Raw genomic sequence first — 17117 nt, 5'->3', positions numbered from 1 at the left:
AACTTACGATATATTTTCTGGAAGATGTTGTCTTATATTCTTAAGTGTTGTTATTATATAACGAAAAGAGAAATCACCAATGCAACAGCACAAACACATTAAAAAAAAAGAAAAAGGAAGACAGAAGGAGAAAAGGAAGACTGTTTTCCAAAATTAGTGACTAATATAGACCAGCACTTGAATGAGGCCTTAACCCTACTCATCCATACAATCACATAGGTCAAACAGCATAGCCATACACAATCAACCATAAAGAATAATCCATGGACAGGCAGTCATGTCGTCAATAGGTATAAGTCGTCATTTACCAAACAATAAAAACAGTAAAGACAAATAATTCAGAGGCAACAACCAAACACAAGGGCTTTTTTGAAAGTAAGGAGCGATATTCAAACTTAAAACGAACAGAAATTACCCCGTATATGAAAGGGGCTGTTCCCTCTTTAGCGCCTCGCTCTTTGCGCTAAAGTTTGACTCTTTCTCTCAACTCTACTTTTTAAATCAGTAAAAACTTTAGCGTAAAGAACAGGGTGATGAACAGGGAACAGTCTCTTTCATATATGGGGTCTGTTCGTTTTAAGTTTTAATGTCGCTCCTTACTTTCAGTTAAAAAAAACTTTTTTTTTTTATTTAAATTCTAAACGTTTTTTTTAGTTAATCCATGTTTTGATTTTGGCTCTCCGCAGATGAATAATTAAAGCGAAATTTGCATATTTATTTATTTGGCTCAATGGCTTACCATAGTTTTGATCGAATGATTTTGAAAAAAAGGAGGGGAGAGGAGACCCAGTTGCCCTCCAATTTTTTGGGTACTTAAAAAGGCAACTAGAACTTCTAGTTTTTTACGAACGTTTTCATTAGTAAAAGATGTACGTAACTTACGAATTAGCTTACGTAACAAACTTCTATGTTCGTATGTTTTTATTACGTATTTGAGAGGGTTCGCCCACTCGTCAATACCTCGCACTTTACACTAAAGCTTAAATTTTGTCCCATGAATCACAAAGGCCGTAGAATAAATAGTTGAAATTACTAAAAATGCTTTAGCGTAAAGAGTGAGGTATTAGGAGGAGGTGAGTCCCTTATAATAATAATAATTTATTGACATTCTCTGTACAAAAAATGCATTATAGAAGAGTTAATGAGAAAAAAGAAAAGCAAAAAAAAACACTCACGTAACAACACAAAAAGAGATAAACATGAACTATAGGTCGAACACTAGTGATATATATTTAGTTCAGAATGCACGCAATAGGAAAATCAACAATTCTGTCGCAACGCTCTCGGAATTTGGTGGCGAGGATATCTATTTTTTCAAATATTTCAAACACTGCATAGCGCCTAGAAATGTAACTGTTTCGTATCCAAATGAGTATACATAGAAAATATTTGAAAAACCGAAAAAATGCTGAACGGATCTGTTTACGCTCACTTTGAGAAAATGATCGCCACACTGGTATTAGGAAAAATACATGTGGTGCAAAAAATGAACTAGACCTCCGTTGCCTGTGCAACGGGAAGTGTTGCAGCAACTGTGCCCTGTTCCTTAGGGCACAGTTGCGGAGCAACACGTGCAACTGTGCCCTACGGGACACAGTTGCGGAGCAACAGTCTCCATTATGTCCTTCAGAGGACATTTTTCTAATGCGGCTTCGATTGTTATCTTGAAGCATCTTTGATATGATTTTATTTCGAGCTCCTACTAAACTGAGTTTGGTAAAATGTTTAGCTGGTCCAGAAATAAACGAGAAAAACTTCGGAAATTATTTCTAAGAGAAAGATGCAACTTGGTATAAAGAACACTTCACTTCTTCATGCATAACTTTCATAGCACTACTCGATAAAAATAAAATAGACATCAAAATCGAAAATTTAAGAAAATTTCAAAAAATCGGAACGAGATTGACTTTTCCGGAATTATTTCCGGGAAATCTGTAAGAGCTACGGAATTTCATGCTTCAGTTCTCGAAAACATCAATAAAAGTTCTATATGAGTTCATAATTATTTTATCTCTAAAACGTTTACTTCCGAAACTAGGGCCGTCTTAACTTGACGCCAATTCGAAGTATTATGTTTCGAGACGCATATTTCGGGAATTATTTCCGGGAAATCTGAAAGAGATACGGAAATAACGTCTTATAGTTTTCTGCTTAACTTTTGATGGTCTAAGCTAGGAAAATATAAAACAAACCAAATTCACCAAAAAATTTAAATTGCCCCGAGGGCATGACAAAACTTCCAAATAGAAAAACCCTAAGAAGGAATTTTATTTCGGAGAAACTATTGTAAGCTCCAGTTGTTAGGAGATCGAGACCTGTCGAACCGCGTTGGAAAAAAAAATTCTAGCTGGTCCAGAACAGAAGTTACCTCTAGAACGTCGAAACTTCGGAAATTATTTCTTAGAGAACGAAGCAACTTGGTATATAGAACATTTTACTTCTTGCATACTTTTCATAGCACTACTCGATAAAAATATAAGAAACATCAAAATCGAAAATTTGAGAAAATTCCAAAAAAAAATCGGAACGAGATGGACTTTTCCGGAATTATTTCCGGGAAATCTGTAAGAGCTACGGAATTTTGTGCTCCGGTTCTCGAAGAGACAAATGAAAGTTCTACATGGGTTCAGCATAACTGTATTTCTAACAAGTTTATTTCCGAAGCTAGGGTCGTCTTAACTTGACGCCAAACATCGAACGCAGAGTTTCTAAGAAAAAAACGGTTTTATTTTTTTTTATGGAAAACTGTTAGAAATTTTAGGAACTTCTCTGGAACTTTTTTACTCTGTTTCCCGTTTCCCTTCCCTCTGAAAAATCTCAAATTTTTAACTCTTACCACTTCGGAGCTACAGGTCGCTGATCACGGTGAAAAAAAACAAAAAAAAACTACGAAAGCAGTAGTGTTGCTCCGCAACACAATTATATAGCCGACCCAGTGTTCGTTTATCAAATTGGCCTTTTATCCTAGCAAGCAACCCATAGGATTTTTTCAGTTTCTGCTTCAGCGAGTTTATAATAAGTGTTCTAGTAGCTTTAATAGAGCTCCCAAATGGGAGACCAAAATACTTGAGTGAAGCAAGAGATGCAAATCTCTCCTTCAGCGAGTTTATAATAAGTGTTCTTGAAAATTAATGTTAAGAAGACTAAGTCACTAAGGCTAGGAATAAGTGAAGATGAACAGGTGACATTAGGTAACGAAAAGATTGATCAGGTTGGGAGCTTCAGTTACCTTGGTAGTATTAGTAAAGATGGTGGGAGCAATGAAGATGTTAAAAGTAGAATAGCTAAAGTTCAAGGTGTTTTTTCACAGTTAAAAAAAGTTTGGAAGAATAGAAAGATAAGCCTACAAACCAAGATTAGAATACTGGAAGCTACTGTGATGACAGTGGTCAAATATGGCTCTGAAGAATGGGCACTCCGAAAAGCATATGAAAATTTACTAGATGTTTTCCAGAGAAATTGCCTACGGATTGTTCTGGGTACCCGGCTGACTGACCGTATTTCAAACAGTAGGTTGTACGAAAAGTGTGGTTTAATCCCGCTTTCTGGGGCTATAATGAAAGAAAGGTTGAGATGGCTAGGTCACGTTCTACGGATGAAGGATGACAGATTACCAAAGATTGTCCTTTTTGGCCAACCGTCTGGGGCTACACGGAAAGCAGGTCGTCCTTGTCTGGGTTGGGAGGATGTCATAAATAAAGATTTAAAGGAAATGGGAACTTCCTGGGAGGGTGTAAAGAGGGAAGCTTTAAATAGATTAGGTTGGAGGAGGAGCGTGCGTAGCTGTGTTGGCCTCAGGCGGCTTGGTGCTGCAGTGAGTTATTAGTAGTAGTAGTAGTAGTTCTAGTAGCTTTAATAGAGCTCCCAAATGGGAGACCAAGATACTTGAGTGATGCATTGAGAAGATGCAAATACAGTAACGGGACCAACTTGAATATGCGCATTTGGGGATTGTTGGGAACCCGAACCGAAAACAAGAAATTCTGTTTTAGAAATGGCAACTGAAAGTCCGATTCCGTTCAAGGCAGTGCAAACACTATCTACAGCCTTCTGTAATTCTTGGAGGTCATCAGACAGAAGAAGAATATCATCTGCATATGACAAATGACTTGCATCAACATATGGCTCAATTAGATATGGCGGTAAATGGCGTATAGCCGAACGAATAGCATCATTAAAAATCACAGGGCTTAGCACTGAACCTTGTTTTACTGCACGACGAACATTAATACGGTTACTCACATGGCCTCCTACTCGCACTCGAATTGAAGCTTTTCGATACCATGTCCACAGACATGCACAAATGAAGGGGCCACACCACTTCTTAGTAGAGATAAAATCCCTTGGGAATTTAGAATCTAATCAAAGGCTTTAAATATGTCAATAGCACAAACGTAAAGATTCCTTTTCGAATGCTTATGACGTTCAAAATCGCAAGAAAAGCTGCGTGGGCATTTTGGACACCAAGACCTTCACGAAACCCAAACTGTTGGTCCCCGTGGTCACACTTATGACTAATTTCTCTATATAATATCTTTTCAAATAGTTTTCCTAAAACTGAGCATACTGTAATTGGTCTGTATGAATCACAAGATTTTGGATGTTTATTTTTCCTTTGGACACACGTTACTATACCTTCACACAATGCATCCGGTACATATTGTTGAGCAACCAATGCCTGAAACGATATTGCAAGGTGTTCAAATAGTTTAGGGGTTCCATGAATCAAATGTTCGGGCTGAAGACCATCAGACCCTGGCGCTGACCATCAGAAACCGAATCAGAGCCTCAATTCGTGATGGAGTGATTGTAAACAGATTAAGAGTGTGGTCAAGTTCTGAAAGATGGTTTTCTAGGATTTCTCGAAACCTAATATCCAATGGTGGGGGATCATCAGAAAGTAAAGAAGAAAAATGTTTTTCCCATGACAATATATTAATTGGATTAGGCTGTGCAGAAGGCGAAGAAATAAATTTAGATACATATTTCCAAAGCTGTTGGGGATTATTACGGATATCATTTGATAGGCTAGAAACTTGCCTCTGCTTCCATCGGCGGATAGCCTTCCTATATTCAATCTTAGTAGACTTAACAATACGAAAAATATATCCGGTCCTGGGGCGATCAAGGTCAACCCAAATTCTGAAACAAAGCTTATGACGGAGTTTAGCTTATTGCAACTCCTCATCTTGACTCCATCCTTTCTTTCGGATCCCAGCACGAATGATTGTACAAGGTACCGCGGAAGCAGAAGAAATTTCAGCGAATGCATGATTTCAGCTAGGTAAAAATCTAGATCAAAATTATTACCTTTTTATTTGTTGATAATAGGTGGAACGGCATTTTAATTTTAGAAAGCATAAAATCAAGACTACGTTGGTAAACCGGGATATTTATATAATCCCATTGGCTTCTCACAAACCAATTAGGCGTTTGATTATTCAATTGAAAAGGCAGATCTATACGAAACTTCAAACTCAGGTGGTCACTTATTAATATATCACTAGAAACTTCAACAGTTGCGCGCTATAATTCAGGAAGATTTGTTAAAACGAAATTTAAGTCAGAAGTAGATCCAGAATTATGCACATAAGAAAAAGGTTTTGACTTTGTGATTACCGAAACACCACTTGGGAGTGATGGTAGTAACAATTGCAAAAAAGGGGCAGAATCATCTTTAAGATCTGTGTTAAAGTCACCACAAATTAGGAGTGGCTTAATAGCTACCGTAATTTTGTGAAGTGTCTTAGACAAAGATGCGCATGCTGATGCATATTTACGACTAGGCGCCTCATTTCGGTAATTTGTGGGCATATAGACACAACCTAAAACAAGGTAACCTAGATCAACTGACACGTAAAAATCAAAGGATTCAAAATAACTACTATTGAACTTTTTACCAACTGCAATTACGAGACCACTAGACGGACGACCTGATGTCGCCTTAGCAGGAACCACAAAAAAAACGTGTGTTCTGTGGATACCTCCAGAATTGACACATTATCAGCATTTGTAAGATGTTCAGTAAAGCACACAATATCATAAGTATAAGCAAGTGCTCAAGAGACCTTAATTTTTCGCGGGCACCGTTGATATTCTGGTAAAATACAGACACTATGCTACTCCTCAATTGGGGTTCACTGATCACGAACTCTTCTCGCTAGCTCCTGGACTGAAATATGCCTTTTAAGTTCAGCGCATGTTAGGCTATTACTCTGGTGGTTCCCCCCACAGTTAGTGCACCTGATGGTTTGCGCCAAGCACACCTGATCACGGATACTATGATTTCCTGCACACTTACTGCACTTGATTAGGCCGGTACAGTCATGTGCTAAGTGACCAAAACCTTGGCAGTTATGGCACTGTTTAGGCATTTCAATGAGCATGGTAACTCGAAACAAACAGCACTCTATTTTGACATCGTACTTAATTGTCAGGTCCAAAGCTTCTTTTGACATGAATTTCAGCTGAACCATTCGAGAGTTTCCAACACGTCTAGCACCTCTAACACTATCAACAAGGCCTGGGATTTGAGAAACATCGAATTCAGTATCCATTTTAACAATGCCAAAATGTTCTGATTTAATTACTTTAGCGCGGATTTTCAGTGAACTAGGTATCGCTGCGACAGCTACTATAGCGGACTCTTCATCTGACATATGCACGACAAGCCTATCCCTGCGAGCCGTCATGTGTTTTACATTGTCCGCACACCCGAGCTTTTGAATAAATTCATGTTGTTTCGTAGGATTCTGCATGTTCAATACGTTTTGCACCTTATATTGTACCTTATCTGCGTAATATTTTCTGTTCGTTTTAAGTTTTAATACTACTCCTCACTTTCAGTTGGAAATTTTTTTTCATATTTATTTTTTCATTGTTTTTTAAATTATGCTAGCAAATGCTGCGCCCCCTTCATGGAAATCTTCTTCCCCCATGAAAAATTCCTCCATGAAAAGTTTCCCCCACATAACCCCCTCTTCTCAATCCCTCCTCCCAACCAAAAAATCCCCTTGAAAACGTCTGTACACTTCCCAATAACCATTACTATATGCAAACATTGGTCAAAGTTTGTAACTTGCAGCCCCTCCCACGGGGGCTGTGGGGGAGTAAGTCGTCCCTAAAGACATAGTAATAAGGTTTTTTGACTATGCTGAATAAAATGGCTATCTCAGAATTTTGATCCGACGACTTTGGGAAAAAAATAGCGTGGGAGGGGGCCTACGTGCCCTACAATTTTTTGGTCACTTAAAAAGGGCACTAGAACTTTTCATTTCCGTTCGAATGAGCAAAATTCTAGGACCACTGGGTCGATACGATCACCCAAAAAAAAAAAAACAAAAAAAAAACACGAATCCCTGATTTGCCTTCTAGCAAAAAAAATACAAAATTCCACATTTTTGTAGATTGGAGCTTGGAACTTGTACAGTAGGGTTCTCTGATACACTGAATCTGATGGTGTGATTTTTGTTAAGATTCTATGACTTTTAGGGATGTTTCCCCCTATTTTCTAAAAGAGGGCAAATTTGCCAGGCTCGTAACTAAACTTGATTAAACTTAAATATTTAAAATCAGCATTAAAATGCAATTTTTTTTATGTGACTATTGGCATCAAAATTCTATTTTTTAGAGTTTCGGTTACTATTGAGCCGGGTTGCTCCTTACTACAGTTCGTTACCACGAACTGTTTGATAAAAAAAAATACTTAGACTAGTTGTGACTTTAGATTATTGTAGTTGATTTTTTCCTTTGTAATAATAAAAAAGACTATTTACTACATGGAAAAAGTATCTAAGGAAAATACCACCTGGGAAAAGAAGTAAAATTAAAGAAAATGACATAAAAGAAAATAAACAGAATTAAATAACAAAATAAATAAAATCAAAATTAAGGCCTTTTCCAGCACTTAAATCAACTATAACTATCTAGATTATCAGATATGTCGGCTCAGAAATACGGTAAATTTAAAGAAGATTTTATATCCAAGTCTTTAAGACAACTTCAAATTTATTCAAACTGAAGTCAGTCAAAGTTTTTTGTAATCATTATTAGAAAACTCTACTTTATTTGCTAAGGAGAATTCAAACATAAAATTTTTATTGTGGTTGTCACTTGAAATTTCAAAGTTTTCCCTAAATTCAATACCACTAAACTTCTCCCTTAACGCTCCTCTTCAATTCCCCATTAAATTTATGATTTCTCATTTGATTTAAAGTACAAACAGTATTATCAGCTTGACCATAATTGACGAAAAGAACATTCATTTATACAACGACGAGAAGAACATTTGACGAGAACATATGACGAGAAGAACATTTATTTATACAAGGAAAAAGTATTTGAATTGTGTTTAACATGAATGGAGCAGTAACTTTGAAGCAGTTGTTTTTCGGTTTATCTTTTTGTTCTCTTGAGGAAATGGAGTCCAAGAGCTACTTTATAGAAAGATAGATAGATAAGTGTATTTTAAAAGCCCATGGGTCATACACCCACGAAAATATAAATAAATAACAAACAAGCAAGAAAATTAAACAACAAAACAAATTACAAACACGCGCAGAAACAGAATACAACGCGGAAATACCTAATCTAACAACAAAAGAAATTAATCATATAAACTTTTTCTCCTTACTAAGGATTGACCTATATACACTCCCACTCGAAAAATTGTGGCTGGGTTACTATTTTGCAGAATACCCGGAAGCATCAAATTAATCCCATGCATATAATTTTCCCGTAAATCAAAGAGCACCAGGCATTTTCGGGGAAAACGATCCAAGTCTTCATCCTAATGTTAACAAAGGGGACAAACATACCGCCTATCAATACCAACTATCATTTTTTTTTTTTTGCCGTTTTTTGCCTGTTCTGGATTGGAAGACAATTCGCCCTAAGCTGAATCCAACGCCGTAGAATCATAGCCGGTAAATTGAATTTAAAATAAACCTCCTCTCCAAAACTAGGTTTTGCCTGATTTTAATGTTGTAGAGTTGTAGAATCTAAAACCAGCCCTTGTCAATGCTGAATTTCCTGACTGTCTAATATAAATCGTTCCAGGCTTTCTAAATATGTTGGTATATCACTAGAACAAAGACCATTATTCCATAAGTAAGGCCTTCCTACTTTTTCAAGTAATGATTTAATTTGGGATGGCCTTGAGATTTTTAAACACCTTTGCAACATCTGATCATATGCCGCTCTTACAAGTCTATCTTCATTACTCTTAGTTAACTTCAACCAGAATCTAAGCATTAAAATATACCTACGTAGCTTTAAAAAAAAAACAGGCCCATATCACCTTTCAGAATCTATTCAGTATTTGAATAGATATATCTTTCAGTATCTCTTCTCCATATTTTATCACGGGTAATTTTTTTTTTATTAAATATTCTTTTAAATTTATTTATATATATAAATATAAATATATATATATATATATATATATATATATATATATATATATATATATATATATATATATATATATATATATATATATACGGATTTTCAACCAAACAATGAGAAACTGAATTTACTTTTTTTTTCTAGCAGTTCTCCTTTTCTTAATAGAGAATAAGATATATCCAAAAGTTGTGAACATTTTCAAGGCCATCTATGAGAAAATTTCTTTGTCTCTCTAAATAAATAAAAAATATCAGTACCTTTATTCTTTCATGGTCCGGAAGTTCTTCGTCGCTTAGTAAGGAATCCAGGAAATCCCTCAGGTCTTTAAGGAGTTTTTCAACTTCAACCAATACAAATGGCACAACACTTCCACTCTGACTTTCTAAAAGTCTCTTCGCCTTTGCACAAGACACAAGATGCTGAAATGGTTCAATTTCGACAAGACGAGGGATTAGAGTCATATAGGTGTCAAAAGTAGTGAGTGGAGCAGCTGCCTTAAAAAGAAAGTAATTTAAAATATGTTACAATTGTGATTAAATTCAAAATAGACAAAATTAGTAACTTAACGGTTGCCCCCCTTACAGAAAAATGCTTCATCAAAAATAAATTCGTATTAAAACTTTTTGTTTTCCTTTTACCCTAATATAATTCCCTCTCAATGTAATTAAGCCATCTAAGAGGTGCCACCATCTTACGATACATTATGAAAAAAAAAAAAAATGCCTAAGATCTTATACTCATCGCAAAATTTGATCAAATTTTCAAGAACCTTAAAGAGCCTTAAAAAGAAAGTAATTTAAAAAAATATAAAATGTAGCACAAGACAATTGAAAATAGTTGTTCAACAGACACCGCTTACTTGCCAAGAAAAAAAAAAATCAAATTATTCAATTGTAAAAAATGTTGCAACAGTGATTCAATTCAAAATGGACAAAATTAGTAACTTAACGGTTCCCCCCCCCCCTTACAGAAAAATACAGCATCTAAAATAGATTTATATCAAAACTTTTCGTTTCCCTTTCCCCAGATATAATTCTCTAATCCTCTCAGTGCAATTAAGCCATCTAAAAGATGCCACCATCTTACGATGCATTATGGAAAAAATGCCTGAGATCTGACACTCATCGCAAAAATTGAGCGGGTTTTCAAGAACCTCAGAAAGAGCCTTAAAATGAAGTAACTTAAAAAATATGAAAATGTTGCACAAGACAAGCGAAAACAGTTGCTCGAGAGACACCGCTTACTTGCCAAAAAAAAATAATAATAATAATAACCAAATTGCTCGCAACAAGACCAAAGAGCAACTTAAATCGAACATTTGAAAATGTTCAAATAAAAGCCCATCATAAAGCCACAAAAAGAATAAAAACGAAATAACCACACAAAAGGTAGACAGAAATGTGAAAATAGAAAATTAACTGCTTAGAAAAGGTGTATCTGTTTAACCCTGTACAAACCCTGTGTCAAACCCTGTATAGGATTTGTTTAAGTTCGTCTGTCAGTCAGTGAATTGGATATGATTAAACTTTTATGAGAGAGCCTGTATGTCTAACTTCGTCTGTGACTTGGTATAATTAAGCTTCTATGAGAGCCAGGGGTTCTTAATTATTCCATAGTATCAAGGGTATTCACGCTGGATAAAATATTGGTTCATTTTTTAGTTACATATCGTCATGTTGGAGGGGGGAGGCGAATTTGAGCATTGTTGCAACTAAATGATCTATGCTAAGGCATATTTATAAGGTTCTCTAGCGTAAAGGTTACGCCATTTGCCTTGACATGATAGGTTTCATGTTCGATCCCGGTAGAATAGATTTTTTTTTATTTTGTTATATTTTTCTTTTTCCAGTAGCTACTGCAATTACTGTCAATTCACTACAGCACCAAGCCACCTAAGACCAGCAAAGCTGTGCATGGTCCTCTTCTACCCCTAATCTTTTCAAAGCTTTACCATTTATCTCCTCCTAAGAAGTTCCACTTTCCTTTAACTCTCCCTTACAATCTCTTTTCACTTCCTTCGGGGACGACCTGCTTTTCGTTCGGGCCTATGAATGGTAAAAAAGAACAGTTATTTCAGGTTTGATTCCAGGTCGAGTAAGTTTTTTATTTTGGTAGAATTTTTCTTTTGCGGTAGCTACTACTACTACTACTACTACTACTAGTATCCTCTCAGTGCAACAGCAAGCTGCATGAGGCAAACACAGCTACGCAATTTTATCCTCTACCCCAATCTACTCAAAACTTTACTCTTTACTCCATCCAAAGAAGTGTTAATATCCTATCCTTTCTTACGGCCTCTCCTCAACACATTCGCGGACCTACTTTTTGTTTGACCCCAGAGGGATGACCAAAAAGAATATCTTGGGTAATCTGTCATCCGTAAAACGTTTCCTAGCCATCTTAACCTTTCTTTCATTACAGCACTAGAAAGTAAGAAAGAATCCCATTTTTCCTACAGCTTGTTGTTTGACAAACAGTCAGAAAAAAAAGGCACCTAAAACTATCCGTAGATAATTTCTCTGACAAAATCCAACAAATCTTTCTCTGCTGTCTGAAACACCTGCGTTTCAGATCCAACAAGACCACTGTCATTACCATAGCTTCCAATATTTAAGTCTTGGTTCGTAGAACCTTGGCTATTCTACTTTCTAGATCTTCACCGCATCCACCATCTTTATAAGTAAAGCTATCCACTTGATTAATCTCGTTACCCAACATGCCAACTTCATCGAAATTTATTCCTATTCAAGGTAACTTAGTCTGCTTTAGATAGTTTCCTGACCTATTATTGCACCCTGAACTCTCAAACCTCCAAAAATTCATTCTATTTTGCTAAAATTTTATTTAAGAACTCAAATCATGTAGAAAATGTAAATCTAGGAGAGTTTTACCTTCCCCTTTGATACAATTATCTCTTATTGTATTTGCCGTGTTCATTAGGACAAAGTCCATCAAGACAATTTACATAAACGAGGATAGGGATAGTAACATCATTTAGAAATAGTAAATGGTATGAAGTGGCATGAAATTTTTTTTTGAAAGTTTTGGGTGATGTATTGGAGGCAGAGCGGCGAGGAAGAGCGAATAGAATAGGGATGTGCTACGAAAGACATGTAATAAACTACTGTCAAGGTTTAGAGGCAGTGCCATTTTTTGGGATTCAAATATTTATGTTTTTTCTTTCTTATATATGACAGGCTCTGTTACCGGTTAGAAAATAATAGAATAAGTGGAAAGTCACAAAAAACAACTTTTAGCCGAACAGAAGAAAACAGAACCCAGGAAAAACTCGACTATTCTTCGAACTAGCAGACCATGGCCATATTCGATATTAGCGTCGTGTACAAGTTTCACTGATGCTAAAAATCCTTTTTTTCAAGCTTTTAATGAGGAAGTCAAAGGAAAACACTTAAGAAACTTGTTCAAGACATAGCTCATATTTCAATGGCATAACTATCAGGTAAGTCCAAAGGGCATCTAGCCCCTATAAAAGACAAGAATTTGTACATTTTCAGCATAGTCTCACAACAGCTGCAACTTTTCTAGAGAGGATTAACCAACCCTACCAGGGGCTTGCCCTCGGCTTGCTATTCCAGAGGGTTAAACACTCAATCAAGTTATCACATTTTTATTTCCTATCTGTGTTCTGAGTAATTATATTAGAAATTTTTTATAGATTTTTTAGACAATAAAAACAGGCGCGGGAACACCGTAAATAGCATTTGCGATTGTTTCTTCCTAAAAATAAGAAAATGATCGCTAGTGTATTTTTAGGCCATTATTTTTAAACAATGAAAAGGTCAGAGTATCATCATTATATTCTGAACAAAAGTTTCCGAATATCTATAAAAAAAAATATCGCCGCTGTTACGGATAAAGGTCCTATCTGACAATTTGGGTAACTTCTAAAAACCATTTGCTAGGCTCCTAAAAGAGGGGATCAGCAAGGTAAAGTATCCGAAGGATCGAAGCGTAACTGAACATACATTTTCTTCCTAGTCTACACTTTGAGAGTAGCTCAGCAAATGACGTTTAATAATTATTTCAGAAGTCTGAAAATTCAGATACGACTGGCCTCAAAATATTTTCACGAATAGTCAAACTGACCTCAGAATCTTTTCCTCAAATTAAATAATGAGTTTTCTCATTTCAAATATTTCGTAAATTATATATTTTGCAGTTTTTTTTCTATAATTTCATCTAAGATCTATAAATGGTAGCGTATCTTTTTTTCATTTATAAGCTGATAGAATAGTTGATAAGAATTTTTACTAGGCAAACTAGACCCTTTTTTAAAGCCTTAATACATGTTCTAGAGTAGCTGAATATAAGCAGCAGAATCTTTGCAATACAGGGGCGCCAATATGGGCCTATTTTGAAAAACACCTTTTTGGGGTATTTGAAAAAAAAATTGAATTGCCCCTTTTTGATTTTAAAGAATATCTTATGTCTTCATTTGAAAACAAATCCTTGGCCCCAACCTTACATTTTCATGAATTTGCACCCCTCTTTGACACCCAAGCTGACGTACACAGTATATCTAACCCAAAAATAGATAAGCTACTAAACCGCAATACCTAAGGGACTTGGCGTTAAAATTATAAAAAGAAAGAGAAAACTACTCGCCCGCAACCGGCGTAAGATAAAATACTAAAATAAATAAAATAAAGCAAACATACAAAATGGTTAATTATTATGCAATGTCGCAAATATCGACAAAGAGCTAAAAATAGATGTGGCAATTTATCACTTTTACTGAAAAAAATCTTAAGCCAATTTAGCGATTGAATATATCTTATGACAAATGCGAACAAAATTGAATTTTACGTGATTTTGTTAAATACAAAATTTAAATGCAATTTTGGGCTTTTTATGTAGATCCAGTTAATTTATTTAAATTATTTTCAGAATTGAGAACAAGAATTTACACGTTAGATTGAAATTTCAATTCGTTATATCGAAAGACAATGTTGACTGTTTTTTACTGAAGAAAATCATTATAAAACACTTTACTCGCAAGAAAAAAAACTTACGGTTATTAAATTATGCTTCTGTACACATATCTTCCGATGTCCATCATCTTTACGGGGTCTACCTCTTTTCCTACTCTTTGGACGGAGGGCTTCAACAACCGGATCTGAATCGATTTCTTCAGACTCGACTGGCTGACGATTAGACGATAGTTTTGGAATCTGAATGATAGGTTCTACTTGTTGTCCTTTCTGTTAAAGAAATGATTAGCTAAAATCATTAAATTCTTCAAGTTTTTATGTAGTATTTATGAAACGCAAAAAAAAAAAATCAAATCTCTGGCGAGGGGGTGGAGGACTTCAATCCTCAAACCTCTCCCCTCTTTTGTAAAGTGTGTAAACCCATATGTTTCTACTCTAAAACCCCTTTTTGAACATACAGTTCGTCCTGGGCTCGGTCATGTTTGTCGGATTTGCAGTAGCCTACTGGGTTGTCAATATTTATAGTTTCCGTATAGTATATATTAAGTATATATAAGTACATATTATTGAAATTATATTAATAGTTTACTCTTCGTAATAAAATTCTCAACAGATTAAAATTATTCCTAATATATATTCCAAACCCCCACTGCATTGACGGATATTATTATTTTCTAATAGCAATAAAACTTGGAGAATCAAGCGAGCAGTATCCCCCCTCTCCCTTTGAGGAAAAAATAAAGGTTTTCAAAACAAAATTCGCATTCTTTTTGGTAAGTTACGAAAAAAAAAATTTACACCACTGCCTCTAGCTATAAAATACACCCCTAAACTCTCAATGCGAACTCAATGGGAGAAAGTAGAAGACCAAATAATTTATAATACAACACATTACAGCCAATAGAAAGGCAATGAAATGTATTATCTGAAACAAATTACACGACATGTGTAGTAACTTTGCCCGATTTCACAAACAACGGTTTTAAATGCTAAATTATTATTTGCAGTAGATGATAAGAAAACATTGATTAACTTAACTATTTGGATAAAAAAATTTAAATGTAATCCTTAATATCGATGTAATTTTGTTTTCATTAACGCATAGCTCAAGTAGGTTAAATGAGAGACCCGTGAGGCTACAATATCTCTTGAGTTTTATATTTTTTTTTTCACATTTTTATACGATTTTCATTCTAGTAGTCTGTTTTTTTTCCTGTTTCAGCAACTTTAATTCCACAAATAAATTTCTTTATATGTATTATGTTAATATACATCGTTTTGGATGCACTTAGTAGTGGTCAAAATCGGTGAAAAGTATGTGGCTGATATCCTATGTCTACCGAAAATGTCTATGTATTTTCTGCATTCATATATGTAAATATATTTTGTAACATTTTGAACGCTATTTTAGTTATTTAAATATATTTTGACCCTCCAACGGCCCGAGAAAAATTGTTCCCCCCTCCCACACCCAAGTCTGAAAATATATCAAAGAAAAGCATCTGTTTGAGAGAAGGAGGACATTTTGTATTTTTGGCATTCTATTAGGCAAATTTCCAAAATTGACCAAGCGTAGATAGGGCTGCTTTCATTGCCAAATACGTTTAACAAAGGATGAAGAGATCTAGTGCCTTGAAGCTTTGGCAACTTTGGCAGCTAACTCATATTATTAAAGTAAAGGTCAGCACTTCAATGTAAGTATAAATCACCACTGACAATTTGCTTTACCCTTGCCAAAAATAACTTAACAAAAGAATTATTCATTTAAGTTGAATATTCTGCCAATATGGTTCAGTGCCGCCAGTGTAGGACTTGTTATGTTGCTTGTGCAGTGTAACTCAACTCTCTCTAGATACCATTTCTGGATATCACGCTACAAAAAAGCCCTGTTCTAATGATTTCTTAGACAACACTGCCTTTTCATTTGCATATTTCAACAAATGACAACACAGTGAAAACGGGTATAATACTTGTTTAAAACGGTACACTGCTTTGTTTAACATATTATACCCCTTTTCGCTATATTTTCAGCGAAATGTCATACATCTTATTTTCAATTGTTTATTTTTACTACTATTTGCTCTGTTGTCACTAGTTTTACTTGTGTCCTATTGAGAAATCATGGCTGTGTAAGCGCTTTCTGCTGTTTAAACCCAAAGAGGAGGATAAACCCAAATTTTTTGTAAAGGAGGGAGAACAGGAGGGCATTTTTTTTCCAAAAGGAGGAAGTCTAACCCTAAGAGTCAGACATAGATGAACATAGGGTGAAAATAAATCTGCATTGTTTCACTATGAAGAAAATGAAGATATAATCACTTTTGTTTTAAAGGAGATAGCTTATTTGGAACTACAGATTTGCCACGGATTGCTAGCAATCCGTGGCTCGTCCGTTTACAAACGTTCTTAAATGATTATATAAAAAAAAACGATTGTTTTTTTTTTATGTGAAGTATCTCTTTCTCTCTCTCCCTTCTTTTCATCACATTTTTTTTTTGTCGGATGAACTGAAATAAAAATATGATTCATTGAAAACAAATATAAACTAACAGAAAAAGATACATACCACATTAGCCGGCAGATCCTGTGTATATAGAGGGTTCTTTGCAATGTGCTCCAGATGTTGTTCGAATGTGCCATGATCAGGGTTTTGGCAATAATGTTTAGCAAGTTTATTTATACCCAGGTAGACTTTACCACATGTCAGACAACGGTAATTGGTGCAAATTTTTCTCTTCTTCTTTACAGGTATATCTAAAAGCG

At 35.3% G+C, this 17117-nt stretch overlaps 1 protein-coding gene across 1 annotated transcript in view; it reads right to left on the bottom strand.

Annotated features, from left to right (window-relative positions):
* The window catches only part of LOC136028946 (uncharacterized), a 37683-nt gene that overhangs the window by 3277 nt on the left and 17289 nt on the right, over positions 1-17117 (bottom strand). The window contains exons 5-7 of the mRNA XM_065706937.1: positions 16921-17108; positions 14439-14627; positions 9663-9899 (exon numbers count right to left, since the gene is read on the bottom strand). Coding sequence (XP_065563009.1) covers positions 9663-9899; positions 14439-14627; positions 16921-17108 — 614 coding nt within the window. The remainder of the gene's footprint in view (positions 1-9662; positions 9900-14438; positions 14628-16920; positions 17109-17117) is intronic.

The sequence above is a fragment of the Artemia franciscana genome, chromosome 7 (assembly GCF_032884065.1).
Source record: "Artemia franciscana chromosome 7, ASM3288406v1, whole genome shotgun sequence".
Taxonomy (NCBI): Eukaryota; Metazoa; Arthropoda; class Branchiopoda; order Anostraca; family Artemiidae; genus Artemia; species Artemia franciscana.
The sequence above is the reverse complement of the archived record's forward strand: the minus strand, read 5'-3'. Positions and strand labels throughout refer to the sequence as shown.